The sequence below is a fragment of the Mus musculus genome, chromosome 11 (assembly GCF_000001635.26).
Source record: "Mus musculus strain C57BL/6J chromosome 11, GRCm38.p6 C57BL/6J".
NCBI lineage: Eukaryota > Metazoa > Chordata > Mammalia > Rodentia > Muridae > Mus > Mus musculus.
Genome location: NC_000077.6, coordinates 108,920,049 through 108,937,861, shown reverse-complemented (window position 1 = coordinate 108,937,861; position 17,813 = coordinate 108,920,049). Strand labels below are relative to the sequence as shown.

The window sequence follows — 17,813 nt, the reverse complement described above, 5'->3', positions numbered from 1 at the left end:
ACAGCCTGGAGCTGCTAGCTCCTGTGGATCAAGTTCAGGTGCTACTGGACACACCTGACACGCCATCAGATTGTGTTCTCACAGAAACCACATTTTATAGGTGACCAGAAATGGTACCTCAGGCTCCCGAGCCAAGCCAGCCACTGCTGACCTCTAGAACAGGTACCGGTAACTCAGCAGCCTGCTTCTAGTATCCACGTACCCTGATGGGCTGAACACGGGGACCATCTCCGAAGCCCCAGGAAGCCATGTGACACTATGAAAGGACGGACGGGACATCTTCTACCGTTAGCACTCACTGGCTGTGGGAATGGTGGGGGCGCGGGTGTCGTCACCCACAAGGCTGTCATGTCCCTGTCCCAGGTTTGCATAAATGACCACACCTCTCATGACCAGCTCTTCCTCTGGGGTCTTAATGGTGGGAGGTGGCTACCCATATACCCCTACCTTGGAACAGGTTACATTAGAGTTCGAGAGTCCTAAGGGGGCCAGAGGTTGGGGAGAAGGTTGAACCCTGACCTCTACACATGCACTGTGGCACACACACCCACACACATGTACACACAATAGTCTGAGGAGAGTCTCCCCAGTCACGCCCCTCAACTCTGCCCTTCATCTGCCAGGCAATCCTTCCTTAGCCATCTTCCTTTCCTCTCAGATAGAAATCAATGTCGACACTTTTGTATCTTGTATGCTTTCTCCATATAATGTAGAGAGAAAAAAAAAAGAGTGTGTGTGTGCACCTGTCTGTGTCCACGCACGGAGTGGAGGTGGGAGGCAGGTGACAGCCAGAGCAACCGGCAGGAGGAGTAAGCTATTTCCTAAGTACCCTCTCACAACATCCAGCGAAGGTGAAGGACCCAGCCATAGGAAAGGCAGCTGGTGCCCAGAGCCCAAAGGGGGAATTTTAGCTTGGAGAAGCCAGAGGCTTAGAGGCGCCTTCCTGGAAATATGTCTTTAATTCCCCCTAGCCGGGAATCTTCTTCCAAAACAGCCCCTCATTCCAAAAGGGGCCTCTCCTTTCTTCTGTTCGGGCTCTAGAAGTTTATGACCAGTGTCCTGGCTGCTCCTAACCCTGGGCTGAAGAGCGCCAGAGTTCTGGTCCCTGTACAGTCTCCTTTAATTACAAACGTTTTGGCTAACAAGCCTGCTGCCGGGCCCAGCTGTTTCTGGGACGCACGGATTTTGAAGTGTAGACTCCACTTAGCTGCCATTTAAGCTGAGCCAATTAGCTCAGCCCTTTGACTCCGCTGTGCCCAGCCTAACCTGAATGTCACTTCTTCCGGTGGCTTTGAAATAGCAGGCGTGAGTGCACGTGTGCGCCCACATTTGGCAGCCACTCTGAAGCGGCCTCTGATCACAGCCAACATCAAAAGCCTGGTCTGTAAGATAAGGTAATATTTGAAGTTTGCTGGGACGCACTCCCCAGTGTCAGACCAAACTCCCCACGGAAGGTATGAGGAAATAAAAACAGTGAGTAAAACAACAACCGCCACCCACTCCGTGGAGTGGAGAAAAGTCATCTTGGGTTTATGTATGGGACACACAGACCAGAAGCAAGCTACAGTCAGACATAGCCAATCCTGATGATAGGAACAGCTCCTCACAAAAAGGCAAGCGGAGAAGCCTGGTACCCTCCTCTGAGCGTCCTTGAACTTGGGCAGCAAAGTACAGCCGCTTCCAGACTCCTCCCTCCTAAACCTGGCACTCTGTACCCTTTTCCCATGAGCCTCTTGCTCCTAACCCTCCCAGAACCTGGGTTGAGGATTGTGCTGGAAGTCTGGCAGTTAACTTTCAAAGGAGGGGGCTAGAAATTAGAGGCATTTCTTCTGAGAATGCAGGTTTCAGAGTAACAAGTTCATAAAACAGTCTTCTGGGGCGGGGGGGGGGGGCTAAAATGGGGACGTGACTCCACCCCACCCCCGACCCCCAGCCATCTTTAAGAGGGATTTTTACTTAGTGGCAAAAGAGAAGTCGACACAACACTGGGATCTGGGAGGTGGCCCTTCTGCCCCGCACACCTAGGCTAAGGCATGCAGGTCCCAGGGAAACACCAAGACCTGGCCGGCCCCGCCCATCTCCTACCCAGGCCTCTTGCAAAGGCCCGGGGGACTTAATTGGTTCTGTCGCAAATTAGATGATTGCTCCCCTGGACTTGTGTCTAATGAACTCCAACCTTCTGGAGTCTATTGAAAGCTGCCTCTGACCACCCCCCCTCCCCACATACACACACCCCTCGTCCCTGTCCCCTCCCAGCTCGCAGCGGGGCAGCCGGCCCTGCTCCCCAGCCCCTCGGCCCCCAGCAGCCCACGCTGGCCATTGTGAGGGGGAGAAGCAGCCAGGCCTCTTGGCATGCTTGATGGGGAGCTCCTATTCACTTGTTCAAGCACATTTCAAAGGGGCCTGCTACCCTCTCATCCCCTCTAAGCCTCCCTCGATGAACAATGCAGTGAAAGCGATTCAGCCTTGCTTTTCATCCCCCCCCCCCCAACACACACACTTTATTTCTCACTTGGCGCTCTCATCTGCACAAGGCCCACAATTGGCAGAGCTCTGAAGAGGTGGGGGGGGTGGGGGGTGTCTAATCCTAGCCCTGGGAATCCCGAGTGACCGCCCAACACAGGGTAGATCACACATACCGAGGGCTGGCTGGCCAAAAAGTGCTTCACACCACCCCAAGCCAAGTCTGTTTAGCCTGAGACTGGGGATCACCCCGGGAGGAGGGGAGGGAGGACCACCCTACTCCTGGCAGCTGACAGACCGCTGTATACTCATAGGAGCTTCAAAGCACAAGCAAGTCCCATAAGTGGGCTCTTGTTCATGAAGACCCTTCACCACACCCCCAGAGGCAGCTCCAGATAATTCCCAGAAGCCCTTGGAGGAACCCAACTGCTCTCTTAGTCAGTCTAACCATGCACAAGTGGATACATCTGTGAAGAGGAATCTGCAGGAATGCCCACTTGTCTGGGCTAAGATACCCCGGACCCGCAAACTCTACATCTCACAATACCGTTCCCTAAGTTTCTGGTTTATTCGACATCTGCCCACCATGACATGGCACCCTGTTACAAGGCCAGAGAACAGGCCACCAGAGGCCTAAAAAAAAAAAAAAGGCTGCCAAGTGACAAGTTGTTGTCCCCTTTGTTCAACCGGCCCCTTTTGGACCCATGCTCCCTAGAATCTGTCTGTGCCCGGCAACTCTTCAGGGTCTCAAAGTAGTTTCCCCATATTTAAGTCGGTCCACAAGTGCTGTAAGTGAAGCAGGAAGCAGTTATGTTTATATGAGATTGAGGGTTACTGCCCAGCATTGCAGCTAGTCAAGTCCCTGGGTGTGAATTCCAGCACCTAACTATAACGCCAGGCACTTAGGAGATGGGGGCAGATGGATCAGATATTCATGGGCATCTCTGGCTACACAATGAATTCAAAACCAGCCTGGGCTATGTGAGGCCTTTTCGTCCTTGGAAAGGATTAAAAGAATAATAATAATAAATGAGGAAGAGTTGAGGGGTGGGGGTGGGGAGGATCTTCCCCCAACTGAGAAAACAAAGCATTACGATCAGTGATCAACAAGAAGAAAAACGGAAAGAGGTTTAAAGGCCTCAAACACAACTGGTTCCACTAACGTCTCATGGTGACCATGGAAGGCGCGGCTGGGCAGGCGCCACATCCAGCCTGGGTCTGAGTTCTGCCTCTGTCATGGCTAGGGGCTCCCGATGCTACTTCCTGCTTGCTTGCGGCTGTCGGCAGTGGACACTGCCTACCTTGCTGACTGGGTCCTGTGAGGTCAAATAGAAACAAGCATGGGACCACACCCAAGTTATCTCATCATGAACCCAGAATAACACCTCAGTGATGAGGACTGAGACTCAGCCAAGGACCAGGAAGCGAGCCAAAAATAGTCTCTAAGAAATCTAAACAGAAGCCCCATGGGCTTACGTAAAGGGCACCGGACTTGGGAGATTCACTCAATGCCTTCATTCAGTCCCAGCCTGCTCTTATTTTACATGTAGCAGCAAGGCTCCCACACACTCTGTAACTACTGTGTCCTGAGGGAGGCCGAGCCCAGACATGAGAGCCAAACAGGACAGCAGAGAGAGAGAGAGAGAGAGAGAGAGAGAGAGAGAGAGAGAGAGAGAGAGAGAGAGAAAGAGAGATATGGAAGCAGTAGACATGGGGACCCAGGCCCTACAAACCTCACAGCCAGAGACCTACAAAACATCATGAAAGCCCACCTTGATACTAACTTGTTGGACCACCAGGAAGCAAACTAGGGTCAGATATGGTAGCATTTGTATGCCTCTATTTTCAGCACTTGGGAGGCAGAATGCTGTGAGTTCAAGGCTGGCCTGGTCTACACAGTGAGTTCCAGACCAGCTAGGGTAGGGCTACAGAGTGAGATCAATTCTCAACAAAACAAAACAACAAACTAAACAAAATTATTCTATTTAAGAATAATGTGAGTCTTTGGAAGTTCTTTGAGGGTAGTGGGGGGGGGACGACATTGGAGAGATGGCTTAGCGCTTGCTGCTCTTACAGAGGACCTGGGTTAGGTTCTCAGCACCCACAATCACCCCTAACTCCTGTTCCTGGTGATCCTGTTCCTGCCGCCTTCTGACATCTATGAGCATGGGGCACATATACAGTATACATGCATACATACACACAGGTAAAACACTCATATACATAAGATAAATAAAGAAGGATTCCCCCTACCCAGTGTGGACAATTAAAGAGCTCAGCCAATTATGAAAATGGAACCAGTTCTCTGAAACCTTTCGTTCCTGGTGGATAAACGATGTGCGCCTTACTCTCACTAATGCCAAAATGACGCTCTTTAAACTTCTACTGGGGCTGGAGAGTTGGCGCAGCAGTTAAGAGCACTGGGTGCGCTTCCGGAGGACCCAGGTTCAATTCCCAGCACCCACATGGCAGCTCACAACTATCTGTAACTCCAGTCCCAGGGGACCTGATGCCCTCATGCAGACACACGTGCAGGCAAAACACCAATGCACACACATAAGACAGTAAGTTATTTTAAATAAGTAACTTCAACTTTTCCCCTAAAGAGTATCTGTCACTTTACTGACAGGGAAAACTGAAATAACGCAATAAGAGCAGATGGGGGTTAAAACATTGGGGTCAAGAGCCCCAAACTAACCGCCCCCACTTTCCAACTGGACCTATGCAGCCAGCCAGGCTACAGGACGCCAGCCAACAGAAGCCAGTTCGTTTCAAACATGCGGAGAATAGACAGTTCAATTTTAAGAAGCTAAAACGAGCAAAGTCTAAGAAAGTGTCCCAGAACTTCACAGGCAAGCTTAGTGGGCCGTCTGTCTGTTCAAGGTCATTCGCTCAGCAGGAGAAACCCTGATCTAACCCTTGCTGAAAGAAGGCCTTCAAAGGGCTTTCTGAAATGCCGGTTCTCAATTGGGTGCTGGGTGAGGAAAGCCTTTGGGGAGTTTTGGCCATGCCAAATTCTACCCTGACTTTCCTGAATCAAACACCAGAGGGTGGCCAGAAAGAGGGCGGCCAGACCACGACTACACCCCAAACTCCACTCACTATGAGACTCACGGAAAGCTGATGCTGTCTAATCCATAGATCTGACTTCACTTCAAATGACCCACAAACTCAAAGTATGACCTTGCCTGACAGTCCACCGACCTCATCGGACCACTTCAATGGCTTGGATTGCTTTAGAAATATCTATCAAAGCCATCTGTTGGCCAAGGGTCTGAGATCAGACAGTCCTATGAAGGAGGCCCCTTCCTTGGGCCCCAGCCTCTGGCACAGGCTTGGGCCTTCATTAACAGAGACCTGAGCGATGCTCGCTGGAACACACGCACATAGGTAGAGTGGGCATGCTGGCCCTTTGGAGAGGTCTGGCTTTCTGCTCCCTGCCTTTAATGGCCTTCTCTCAAAAGACCAAAACAAAACAAAACCCTTGTAATAATGTCCTGTGTTCTGCCTGCTCGTTCTGCAGCACAACCAGAAAATCCACTTAAATCCAGATACTCATCTTAGCCTTCCACTATATACTCTGGTTTCCTTCCATGAAGACACCACCCTAGCTGTCCCTTCAATGCTCTCAATGAACCCACCCAGACCACCATGCTCCACGCACAATCACTCGCAATCTGCCCAGCATACATCCTGCCCAGGGAACTAATGGCCACTCAGAGATGTGCTCTGAGAAGTGGGTGAGAATGGATGACGCCCACAGCTGCCGCCGACCCCCCCCCCGCAGCCCCATGTGGAAGGGAACACTGGGATACTTACACGCTACTGTCCGTCATGGACATGGAATCGTCGGTCAGTGCGTCGCTGGATAACTCGCTGTCGTTGGCGCTGGTGGCTGGTGCAAAGACATAGCCGGAACCTACGTGATAAGGATTGACTGGGTCGCTTCTCTTGAAGGACCTATGGGAAAAGGACAAGAGGACTGTGGTCACTTATTCTTCACTGGAAACCCAGGCCATTGGGTGACCCCCAGAATGATGTTGTGCGTGATCCCACATCTGGCCTATGCCAACGTGCTACCCAGGCCCAGCTGCAAGCCTGGGCAGATGGCCACAGTAAGGAAATTGTCTCCCCTTGGAGAGGAGGTGGGTTGGGTTCCCCAGCCCTCAAGAGACAAGGGGTCCTCCAGAGCTGTGTTGCAGAGACTGCCAAGAAATGCTACCAACTCCTAAATACTCACACACAGAGGGGCAGGAACTGACTGCTGTAGGCCTGGAGGCTAGGACTGCGTTCTAGGACTGGGAACCGGGGTAAGCCGAAAGAAGCCAGGAGACAGCTGTCTTTCTTCTCCTGGTCACTGCATCTGAGCCAGTTCTCTGGCTCAGGAGCATCTGAGGCATCCTAACTCCCGCATCTGAGATCTGCCAGCCTAGTCCAGAGATGCTCAAGCCCAGAGGCCTGGGTGAGTCTTCCCCCTTTGACCTAGGTCTACAGTCAGCCAGAGAGAGAAAGATGGCACAGATGCTCAGGAGCCCAGTGGCAGTCATGGTCCTGTGCCTGCAGTGCCCTTCCCCCCACCGTGGCCTTCCTTCCCTGGGGCTGGCTAAGGAGCCAGGGCTGAAATGAGCAGTTAGTCAAAGGCAGGCCCCAGCCCCTCCTCCAGGGGTCTCCAGCCCCTTTGTCTTAGTGGCTTGTGGGTTCCCATTTCACTCTCTTCATCTCCTCCCAGAACAACCAGTGTGCCTGTCTCCTGCTGGGCTGCACTTCACTAGTGTCACCGGTTAAAGACTTCGGGGGGGGGGGGGGGGGGGGGAAGCCGGTCATCGGCTGCAGGAAGGATCCCTTCCAGGGGTCAGTCCACCTGAAGTTGGAGGGGGCTTCTTTTACGCAGCGCCTGGCATAGTCCTCCTGGGGCTCGGCTGGCAACAGCCGTGAACAGGAGAGGAAAAAGCTTCAAAAAGAGACACGCTCCATCAGCCCTCGCTCCATTAGCCCTCGGCAGCTGCTCCATAAAGATAGCTGTGGGGCTGGCAGGGCAGAGGGACCTGGGAAAGGTCATGGTCAGCACTATGCTGGGCTTTGGTCTCCAGGCCCCCAGGTTCTGGCTGGGACACATCACCATAATGTAAGGACTTGTCATAAGGGAGTTATTTGGGTGCTGCTGAAAGCCTATCAGATCGCAAGCATTCTCTCAGGCAGAAGGCACAGGGTACAGTGCCCATTTTCCAGATAAGACCCATAGTGGTGCCAGGCACACAGCAGCCACTCTGCAGAGCGGGAACTGGTGGGCACGAATGGACTGTGTGTTCTCACTTGGTCTCTCTCTCTCTCTGCTGATCACAAGATGCTTTAGAAAGTTCTAGAATTTAGAATCCGGGGCAGGGTATGATGGAGGGGTTTCTAGCAAGGCTGGCTGGAAATGAACCAGGTGCATGCATGGCGTCAGACCAGCAGGAATTTGAGATGACTCGGTCAGGACACTCAGAACACAGTGGGTAGGGAAGACTGCAGAGTCCTCTCCAGACTAAGAAGAGAGTGGGTGGGTGGGCTCTAACCAGCTAGGCTAAAGCTAGTTATACTAGTTACGGCTGGTACAAGGGCCAAGCAGGCCGTCTTGGTAAGGCAGGAGTCTGGGGGGAGGGTGGGTAGTATCATAGCTACTAGCAGCACATGGGGCCCAAGAGGGCCCCGTGGCTGGTCTGGAAGGGAGAGCAAGTGTGAACAGAAGCCCAGGGGTGAACTGCTGTCCTAAGCTGGCGAGGCTCTCAAGGGGGGGCAGGGGAACTAGAAAAGAATGTGGGGATGAAGCCCCAGCATAAGAGTCTCTGCTCTACCTGGATCCCTGAGTCTCTCTCACTGCGTGACCTGAGATGGGGGGACCTCCTTGTTGTCCTGTCACCCAGAACAAGGCTATACCATAGTCACATGACAGCACCTGCCCAGCATCTGGAGTCTCCTACGAGGGGCCCAATGGAGCTAAGCATCAAGACTAACCAATGAGAGAGCAACTGAGTGCAGCTGGACATTAGCTGGGGCCCTGTTTCTGTCCCACATCACCAGTCTGGACTTGTGGCTCAGAAACAGAAATGCCTAGAATGCAAACCAGGGGTACTACATGTGAACTGTCTGTACACTTTTAACACGTGGCTCTAAATTGCCCCTAGGCCACGGTGCTGCCCTACTGCTGAGGACAGGGAGACTTGTCACCTCCTCATACTTTTTAATGAGAATTTAAGACTGCTAAGACTATCCCTGCCTGTTCCTCGCCAGCAAGTCCTCACTCTGGAGTTCCCAGGCAACCAAGATAGCAAGGACGGAGAGCACAGGGGGCAGAGGCAATTGAGGGGGTGACCAGTGGCAGTAGGCTCCCAGCTAGTGAGGGACTCACAGGAAGATGGTGAGTCCTTGCTCACTCTTGCCTCTAGAGGCTGAACGGCAGCGGCAGCGGCAGCGACAGGCACCACATGGGGTGAGAGAGGACAGAGAAAGGCCAAGTCTTTATTGAAAACAGTCTGGAGTCCCCTGCTGGGATGGGCCTGTCGCAGTAACTACTACAGGGTCCCCTCCTTGGGAATCCAGTGTTACATACAGTCTGCACACTCATGATGTGGTGTAGAAGTCAGGGGCCTAGAACTGGTGTTGGCTTAGCTAATGGGGGCAGGACACAGCTCCAGGAGGGGCTGAAAAAAAAAAAAAACGGACAGTTCAAACATGGCCACTTGCCTTGCAGTTTCTAAAGGCAAGAGCATTGAAATGGGGGGTGGGGGTGGGGCAAGCACCCCAGTCGTGCTCCCAGTACCCAAATGCCAGCAAAAATGAAGAGATGTTGTGTCCCCAAACCTCTCCTCCTTTCAAAGCTGTAGTATTTAGCATGTATCACAGCTGAAAGACCGTGTGCTCTGTGGGGGGACAACCTGTCTTCACACGTGTATCCCCAACACCAAAAGCAGGGGTGGCCCCGTGGCAGGAGCTCCAAACTTGGCTGAGCCTCCTTCAAAGACCTACATCCATCAAATGGGCTGCTGAAAAGGTCTTCAAGAGGCACAGCAGCGGTGCAAGATCAAAACAGCGAAAGCGGCCTTAAATAGCCTTCAAACACCTTCCCTCCCCTTGGTCTTGCTATCTTGGTGGTATTAACACATCAGCAACGTCTCAGATCTAAGACTTAAACTCCAGCCTCTTAAAGGAGAAAATGACTCAATAGAAATTCCTTCCTCACCATTGCAACAAAAAAGATGCCCAAGTCAAACCCCGAGGGCCTCTGTGTGTGTGTGTGTGTGTGTGTGTGTGTGTGTGTGTGCGCACACACACCCCTTTCGCACATGGCTCTCAAAATAAACTTGTCTCCCTCTACTTCCAAAATAGAGGGCTACTGTGTGATCAGTCATTAAAAATGGAATACACTGCTCTTAACTCAGCTGACTGCAAGGAAGTGCTTGGATTTTCCGACCACCATAACAAGACAGGCAGAGAGAGGGGCAGGGTGGTGGGGGAGATGCACAGCAGATACTCAGCTTGTAAGCACTTGCAACTTTCTCCAAAGTGCCTCGTAACGTTAAGAAAATAGATTAGAGCTCTTTTCTCCTGATTACTTAAAAAGGGCACGGTGGGAGACTGGAGCGTGCTACCTTAAGTGTGCCCAGATGCTTTGATGATTTCAAGAGGGTCGTACTCCCAAATGTGCAGGGTCTCTGCCTTCCTGCAGAGCCCAGAGGCTTGGGGGACACAGTGCGGGCCGTGCACCCACCGGCCACTCTGCCACTGAGCTGACACCATGGCTCCTGAGGGAAGGAAGTGTGTATGCCCGGCCAGTTCAGGGCCTCTTTAGGAAATGCTGGGTCTACCCCCCCCCCCCGAACCCCCCACCCCGGCTATGGGAAGCCAAAAGAACCCATCAAAGGGCCTCCCCATGAGGACCCTCTCCCAAGAGAACAAGAGGACCCACTTCTGAGGCTGAGCTTAGGGGCTCTCGGTGAGAGCCTCTGACACTTTACCGTCAGGTCAATACCCTCTTGGACTAGCATTCGGGGAGGCAGGATGGAGGGACGGGTGGACAGTGAGGGGTCAGTGTCTTCTGTAACCAAGCGCGGCTGGCTTGTGGAGTGTGTCTTAGCCAGCTGCGCTCCTTGGCGTTTCGTCCTCTCATTACTGGCCACTGCTCTCCGCATAGCTATCTTGTGGCATCATTTTCTTTGATAATTGAAGCCAAACTTGATTCCAATGGCTCCTCACACGCACACACAAACGGGCCTCATCAGCAGAGTTCTTTCAGAGAACAGGAAGGCCTTGTGGCCGGCACAGGACAGTCTGCTGGGCCCCTGGGATTTTAAGCCAGGCCAGAGCAGAAGGCCCAAGGGGAGGTAGATGAACCCTGCCCAGGGCCAGGGCAGAAGGGGCAGAAAGGGACGCACACAGGGAGCTCTCTGAATGCTCATCTCTGTATCCTCCCCCTCTTAAAATAAGTGTGGGCCTAGCGCCTTAGCTCACAGCCCTGGCTCCACACAGCTCTAACACACCTCAACGCTGGCAGGGGAAGGGGTGTTGTTTGTGTGAGGGGTTAGGACACACGCTCCCACCAGCAGGTCACTTATGCCCTTAGCTATTTATAGAGACCATCAAGGGCCTGGGCAACCCACTCAACCAGGCACAAACCAGAGCCCTTCCCTCCAAGGGTAATTTCTGCTCTTCCGTCCAAACTATTTATATTAAACCCGACACCAAATCGGTAAGGGTACAAACAAGTCGTTAAAATCTTAGGCTCCTTTGAGTGCCCACATAAACACAGGGCTTGGAAGGCTGGCCGGTGCCTTGGGCACCCAGTGGCCAAGATGACAGTGTGCAGCTGAGGTAGACTGGCCCCTCAGCAGGTTCAAGCTGCTTCCTTCATTCACTTCACTGGGTAGCCTCCTCAACTTGGCTCCAGCGGGATGAGTGAGCTGTGAGCAGATGGGGGTGGGGGAGACTCAACTCTAAGAGGGGGGGGGGCTGGTCCCTGTGTTCCAATAATGCTGAAAGGCAGACTTTTAAAAGTTCAAAAAATAGAGAAAGTAGGGGAGGGGGGATCTAAAATATTATAATGAGGAATGGGCTAAAACCTTCAGAGTTGCCATTTAAAACAGCCATGTGCTAACCTTGCTGCCCTTTTTGGAGACCCAATTATTATTGTTAATTATACTAATTATAACACTTAACATCTTTTCAAAATGTTTCCCTTTACAAAAGCCTTTCATGTTTATGACTCTGATCCTAAGAACAACCTTAGGACACGGACAGGAGGGGACGGTGCCCACCCACCTCACAGATGGGACCATGAAAGTGAGAAAGTTTTCTACCCAAGCAATGCTATGGCGAGGCTGGAACTGGCCTTTCAGAGACACTGTACTAGGAGGAGAGCTTGCGTGTTAGAAAGAAGTAAGGGCCACCTGGGCGTGTCCAGGTAAATATGTCATTCCAGCGTTAACAGTAGGAGAACACGTGCTTGACCCAGTGTGGAAGCTAACGGGGTCACTCAAGAGCTGTCCTCCATTCATTCATCAATGGTCTCCACAGTTCCCAGCGCCTTGCCTGGAGAGCACTTTCTTACTGCTGACCCTGGGAAACCGCACTGTGTGCTATTTACAACGGTGACACTCTGGGCCTGACACTGAAAGCACAGAAGACCCTCTGTCAGAAGACTGCTGGGGAAGCAGCCTTACCACAGGCCTTAAGGAGTCTCATCACTGGCTGCCAGGCTGCGGGGGCAGGAAGCCAACGGCCAAGTTTACCTACAAGTCTTGCAATGGAGAGGGACAAGGGATGCAGGTGCCCGTGTGCACCCAGCTACAGCAGCCCCAACAGCCTCAAGCAAACAGCCTAGCTCTGCAAGCCAAGAGCCACTAGCCACTCCCCCCTCCTGTGATCCTACACTTGCCTTCAGAAAGTCAAGCCAGTTCCATTTAGGTGTAGACCAGATGTCTGAAAATTGGTTAAGTTCACTCCCAAAGCTGCAAGAGCGCCCTCTGGTGACTGGAGAGCAAGCCCTTCCCCTACTTGCCAGCAGCAGTCAAAACTGGAGATCTCATGCCTACATCATGCAGGACCTGATGGTGGAAACCCAAGAGGCTCCAGATCAGCAGTCAGGAGCGTACCCCCTCCAGCTGCTGCAGGACACTGGAGGCCACGCCCCGCAAAGCCAGCGAGATCTCCAGAGACCCTGTGCAGATCATATCCTGAGTCCCTGACACGGAGAAATGCACAGGGACAGAAGAATAAAGCCATGCAGATAGCAATCCAGTGTGACCGACCCCCCCTCCCCCCCCCACACACACCTCCCGTCCTGCATGTCACAGGCAACAGACTAAAATTATAATAGGTGCATCCTCTTCTGGGATCGCCAGAAGCAAAGGGCAGGGAAATGCATTCTAACAGGTCTGAAGTTGCCTGCAAGGACCAAGTATCTTGAGACTTAGTCAATCTATAATGGGCTGTTTGTTTTAGAATCTTTGAAAAGAGAAAGTGGTCTGGACGGCCAGGTTCCCCCTCCCCTACACACACACACTTCTCTATCAGCACTAAGCAACAAACCATCAACTGATGTCTGACCCTGGGGGCTCAAATGCATTTGAAAGCTGGATTAATAGCCCAGCAGACTCCAAAGTGTGGGCTCCTTCATAGGAGAAAGTCTCAGGGCCTTCCCCAAGTTAGTCAGAAGGCTTCCTTCCTTCCTGGGAAATACCGAATTCTACAAAGGGAACTGCAAAACTCAGTTGCAGTCGCTAGCAGTTCCACTCATATCCCCCCCCACGCCCCCTCCCCCAGTGCACACCATAACCCAGCTGCCCCTCCCCCCAAGCCAGAGTCATTCTACTTTGATGATTAGCAGTGGAATGACCTCTTCCCAAACTGGCGCTTAGTAGGTCTAGTGACTCAGAGGCATCAAAAGCTGCTGTATTCATATCCTCTCTTCCTCTTTTCCTCTCTCCCCACAGCCCAGGATAATAAGTAACCATATTAATAAACACTGCTTGCCACCGTTTGAAGTTAGCACTGGAAGGCTGCAGGTACTCAGCTATGTCTGCATTGCAACTCCCCCCCCACCCCCCCCCCACACACAAACAACAAAACATGAGATCAAAGGGTTCCTAGCCAGAAGCCCTAGCTCTCAATCAACCCTTTTCAGCCTCCCCCAGCCTAGCCAGCCACCACCTACCCACCCTTACAGAAGACATCTGCAAAGCTAGCTCATCTTCCAGGCCCTGTCCCCGATGCTCACCCCCATTCCCATTCCCACCCCAGCCCAGCCCAGTCCAAGCCTCACCTGAATCCGTTTTCAGCTGTTTCCGTGGATCTCACACTCGCGGTGGCCCGAAGAGTTTTGCTGGACAAGCCAACCACGGTGGGTGAGAGTTTGCACTTGAGGTCGGCACACGTCCACTCCTCTTCTTCATTCAAGGTGGGGAGGTAGCCACATAAGACCTTTAGGCTCCCCAGTCCCCCGTTACTCATGTAAGCTGTGTTTTCCCCCCCACTCCTCACATATTCCAGGTAAATGTCAGAAGTCAAGAACACCTGGTAGGCATTTTCCTCCATCACTGCCTGGATCTCGGTCTGTGCCTGGTCAAACATGACCGAGCCGATCTGTTGCTTCTTGATGCCATCTCGTATGTAGGTCTTGGTGGCGGGCTTCAGCTGCTTGGAGACAACGCTGTTGTTCTCAATGTACCTCTTATAGATTGCTTTGGCCACTCGCAAAGTTTTGGTATCCTTCAGGTTCATCTGCCTGAACCCATTACAAGCAAACCAGAAGTCCAGCGTATCCACACATTTCTCCCTCTCCAGGAAAGTCCGGAAGAGGTATGCACCATCCTGGTCACCCAACAAGGAGTGTAAAGACTTGGTCCACCTGGTCAAAGGGGAATCGGGGGAGGCCCGCCCCTCGGGCTCCCCCAGTCCATCTTCATTCCGCCTAGCATTAGAGGAAACGGGCATAGGTTTGGTGGACTGGACCTTGCCCACACTAGGCTGACACGGTGGGGTCTCCCCTTCTTCTCCCGGAACCGGGGGCCGCGGAGCATCCTCGCGGAAGCTGCTGCTGGGATCTGGAAGGAGAGTCACTAACACGGCGCTACTCATGGTGAGGGAGAGCGTCTCACTGAGTTTGGATTTTGTTTTGCTTTTTTTCCCTCCTCCTCCTTTTTCTTCTTCCAGTTCCTCTCAGCAATCGGCTTGGTCTCTCTTAAGTCAGCAGGGGCTCATGTGAGCCTCCTCTCTGGAAAGAAAAGGAGGGGGGAGGGGGGAGAGAGAAAAGGGTATTGATCTAATCAAAACCAGATCTACCCAACATCAAAGCAAGAAAGTAAACAGGCTTTTCAACTCCTCAAATTCAAATCAAGCAACCCAGCTATCCGCGAGGTGCTCGTCTCAAGTATCCGACGCAGCTTTTTCAAAGGCGAAATCTGAGCTCCACACACACTTTTTCCGCGGGGGGGGGGGGTGGTGTTGGGGGGTGGAAGGAGGAAGGTGAGGCAGAAACAGTGACACGGGAGGTGTAAGACACAACCTTCCCCGCATTCACGGGGGCCAGGGACACGCCGGGTAGGTAGTCTAGCCGTACCCACTCCCACGACAACCAGAACACGCAAGCCAGCCGACCGGCTGCGTGCAGGTGAAACCAATTTCAGTAAACTTCCCCACTCTGCTCTGCACAGATAACTCGAGTTCTCAAAGTGCCCTTCCCCGGCATCTGGTTCCCATTCCCCCCCCCCTCCTTCTGCGCTCCCTCGTCCCACTTCTTACAGAAGATCCCCGCCTGGGGAAAAAAAAAAAAAAGCCCGCCCAGCATCGGCGGGAAGGGGGTCAGCGACTCGCGGATTCGGCATGCACCCCCCACCCCCGATGATGTTGCCTAAACTCAAGACTCCACCAAAAACGTGGCTCAGTCTACACCTCTTGTCTTCTTTGCCTCCCCAAAGCAGAAACCAGTTCACTAACTTAGAGGCTTTGATCTTCAAACTTTTAAAGAGAGAAGAGAAACCTCGAGACCCGCCGCCCCCGGCTCCCCAGTCCACCTCCTAGAGCCACGAACCCAACAAAACCGGATCAGAAGGCTTCTCACGCTACTACTGCCTGTGCCAAGAATCCCAAACTACACTGATCCCAAGCCAGTCCTTTCTCCAAAAGAAAAGAAGTCTTATCTAACCAATAAACAAGCTTCTCTCCCTAGCCAGGGAAGGATCAAACTAAGGAGGGGCGGGCCGGGGTACAGGGAGGGACGCCAGGCCAGCTGCCCGAGACCCCGGGTCTGGGTCGATGCACCCCACCCCAGTCCCGGAGCTCAGGCCGCCAGGCTGGGCACAAACCCGAAGTGGTGGGGCCGGACAGTGCCGCGCACCCGGGCGCAGAGAAGGTGGCGAGGCGCCGTTACCTGGAAGATGAAGGCCGCCAGGCTCTCATCTCCTCTGAGCCCCTCCTGTCCCGTCCCTCCCCGGCCCAACTGCAAACGAAAGCCTCCAGAGTCCCGGTATGCCGTCCACCAGGAGCGAGGCCGGAGACCCCGGAGCCCGGATGGGGGTAACTCCCTGGTGTCAAGCCTCGCAGAGGTTCCCGCAGAAAAAGGCACGGAAAGCAACCGCCTAGTCCAGAAATGGCGACGCGCGGAGTCTCGGCCTCTCCGCAAAAGGGGCGGCAAGGAGGAACGGGGGGACGGGAGCGCCCTGGGCTCTGGCCGGTTCTACCCTCAGACTGAGCCTTCACCAGCGCTCCCGGCACCTAAGCGCGGACCCGCGGATGGGAGGGGGAGACTAGTGGGGAAAGAAGTGGGAGGGGGCGGTGGAAGGGCGGGGAGGGCAAGCGGGGGGCGCCGCCACCCTTTCATCCCACCTTCCAAAAGCACTCGCATGAACACGCACACCCCAACTCATCCACACCCACGGCGACTCGACCCCCGAGGGCGAGCTGCCCGTCTCCGCCTCCGTCCCCAACGCCACTTGGAGAAGTCTCCCTGACCGGCCCCCCGCCACCCCGGACCCCGCGCAGGGGAGGGGACTCCAGCTCACCGCGCGCAGGGCCGCCCGGCCAAACCCCCCGGAGCGCTGGGCGCCGAGCCCGCCGCTTCCCCTCCGCGCGGGCCCGGAGCGCGCCCCGAAATAGCCGGCCTGCCAACTTCAAAGCGCCGCCCCGCACATCAAAGCGCGCCGGCCGCCGGACCGCCGCGGCCTCGGCACTCACCATTGATCCGCTGGCGCACTCCTTGCGGAGACCTCGCAGGCGCCGCGGGCAGAGCCCCTGCCCGGGTCCCCCGCTGGACTCGCAGAGGCTGCCCCGGGGCCCCCCCGGGCCCGCCCGGGCGTGGGGAACATGAGGAGTCTCGCGGAGGCGGAGGAGGGGGTGCACGGAAAACAACGATCCCGAGGTCTGCGCCGGGTTTTTTTTGGGGGGGGGGATCGTGCGCCCCGCTGCCCCTTTTATGCAAAAGATCCGAGTGGGCCTCCGCCCCCACCGCGGCCGCCCCCGGCCCCCGCCCGGCCGGCTTTCAACCCAGGTCCTGTTTCCAGCAGTCACTAGGCGCACCAAATGTCCTCCGGGCGCTTCCAACAAAAACTGCGCTGTGGATTTAACTGTGCACTTCAAAGGCGCGAGCCGAGCGCACGGTCCTGGAAGGGAGGTATGCGAGCCGCACCCGGGCCAGCCCAGCGCGCTCCAGCGCCCCTTTTGGGGGGCCGTGCAATCCGCACCCCTCTACTACCCCGGCCTGCTCCCGGTCGCCCCCTCCCGCGGCCCCGCGCCCCGCTGCCAACCGCCCCCGGCCGCACGGAGCTTTCTTAGAAACGGCTGCGACGGGACCGAGCCTCCGACCCCACCTTTTACAGCAAAGCTCTCCTTTGGGGAGGCGGACGCCTCGGCCTCCGGGTGGCCCCGAAATCCATCGCGAACGGCTGCTTATTTTTATTTCCCGGTTCTTGGGCTGTTACTGAGTTGCCAGGACCTTATCAAAGCGCAGCCGGCTCCAGCCGACTCCCCCGGGCCGGGCTCGGGGAGCCAGTGATCCCGCCGCGCCAATCACAGAGGCGCTCGGCCGGCCCGCGCGCCGCCCGCCTTAAAGGGACAGCGCGCGCCCGCTCTGCCCCGCCCCGGCCCGGCCCCCGTGGCACACTCAGCTCCCGCGTTAACCCTTCCTTGGCCCTCGTCTGCCCCCCGCCGGCTGCTGGCGGCCCCGGGGTGTTCTCGGCCGGAGTTCTGATTGATTTCATGTTTCAAGTTCTCCAGCCTCTGCTCATGTCTCCTCCCCCTGCCTACCTAGCGCTCTCCAGCTCTAGAATGCCAGTTTCTCTCTGGCCATTGCAAGAACTGCAATAAAGCACCCGCCCCCCCCC

The 17,813-nt window shown here is 54.6% G+C and overlaps 1 protein-coding gene across 6 annotated transcripts in view; it reads right to left on the bottom strand.

Annotated features, from left to right (window-relative positions):
• Axin2 (axin 2) overlaps nucleotides 1–17,813 on the bottom strand; it is a 32,956-nt gene that overhangs the window by 12,922 nt on the left and 2,221 nt on the right. Inside the window, exons 1-3 of one of the 6 annotated variants that reach the window (NM_015732.4) lie at nucleotides 17,301–17,513; nucleotides 13,760–14,710; nucleotides 6,283–6,423 (exon numbers count right to left, since the gene is read on the bottom strand). In NM_015732.4, the coding sequence (NP_056547.3) occupies nucleotides 6,283–6,423; nucleotides 13,760–14,574 (956 nt within the window). In that variant the 5' untranslated portion in view covers nucleotides 14,575–14,710; nucleotides 17,301–17,513. Of the gene's footprint in view, nucleotides 1–6,282; nucleotides 6,424–13,759; nucleotides 14,711–15,865; nucleotides 16,466–16,496; nucleotides 16,577–16,668; nucleotides 17,058–17,300; nucleotides 17,514–17,813 lie in introns of those variants that run through there. The other 5 variants (XM_006532057.3, XM_006532060.2, XM_006532059.4 and 2 more) reach the window with 5 other exon arrangements.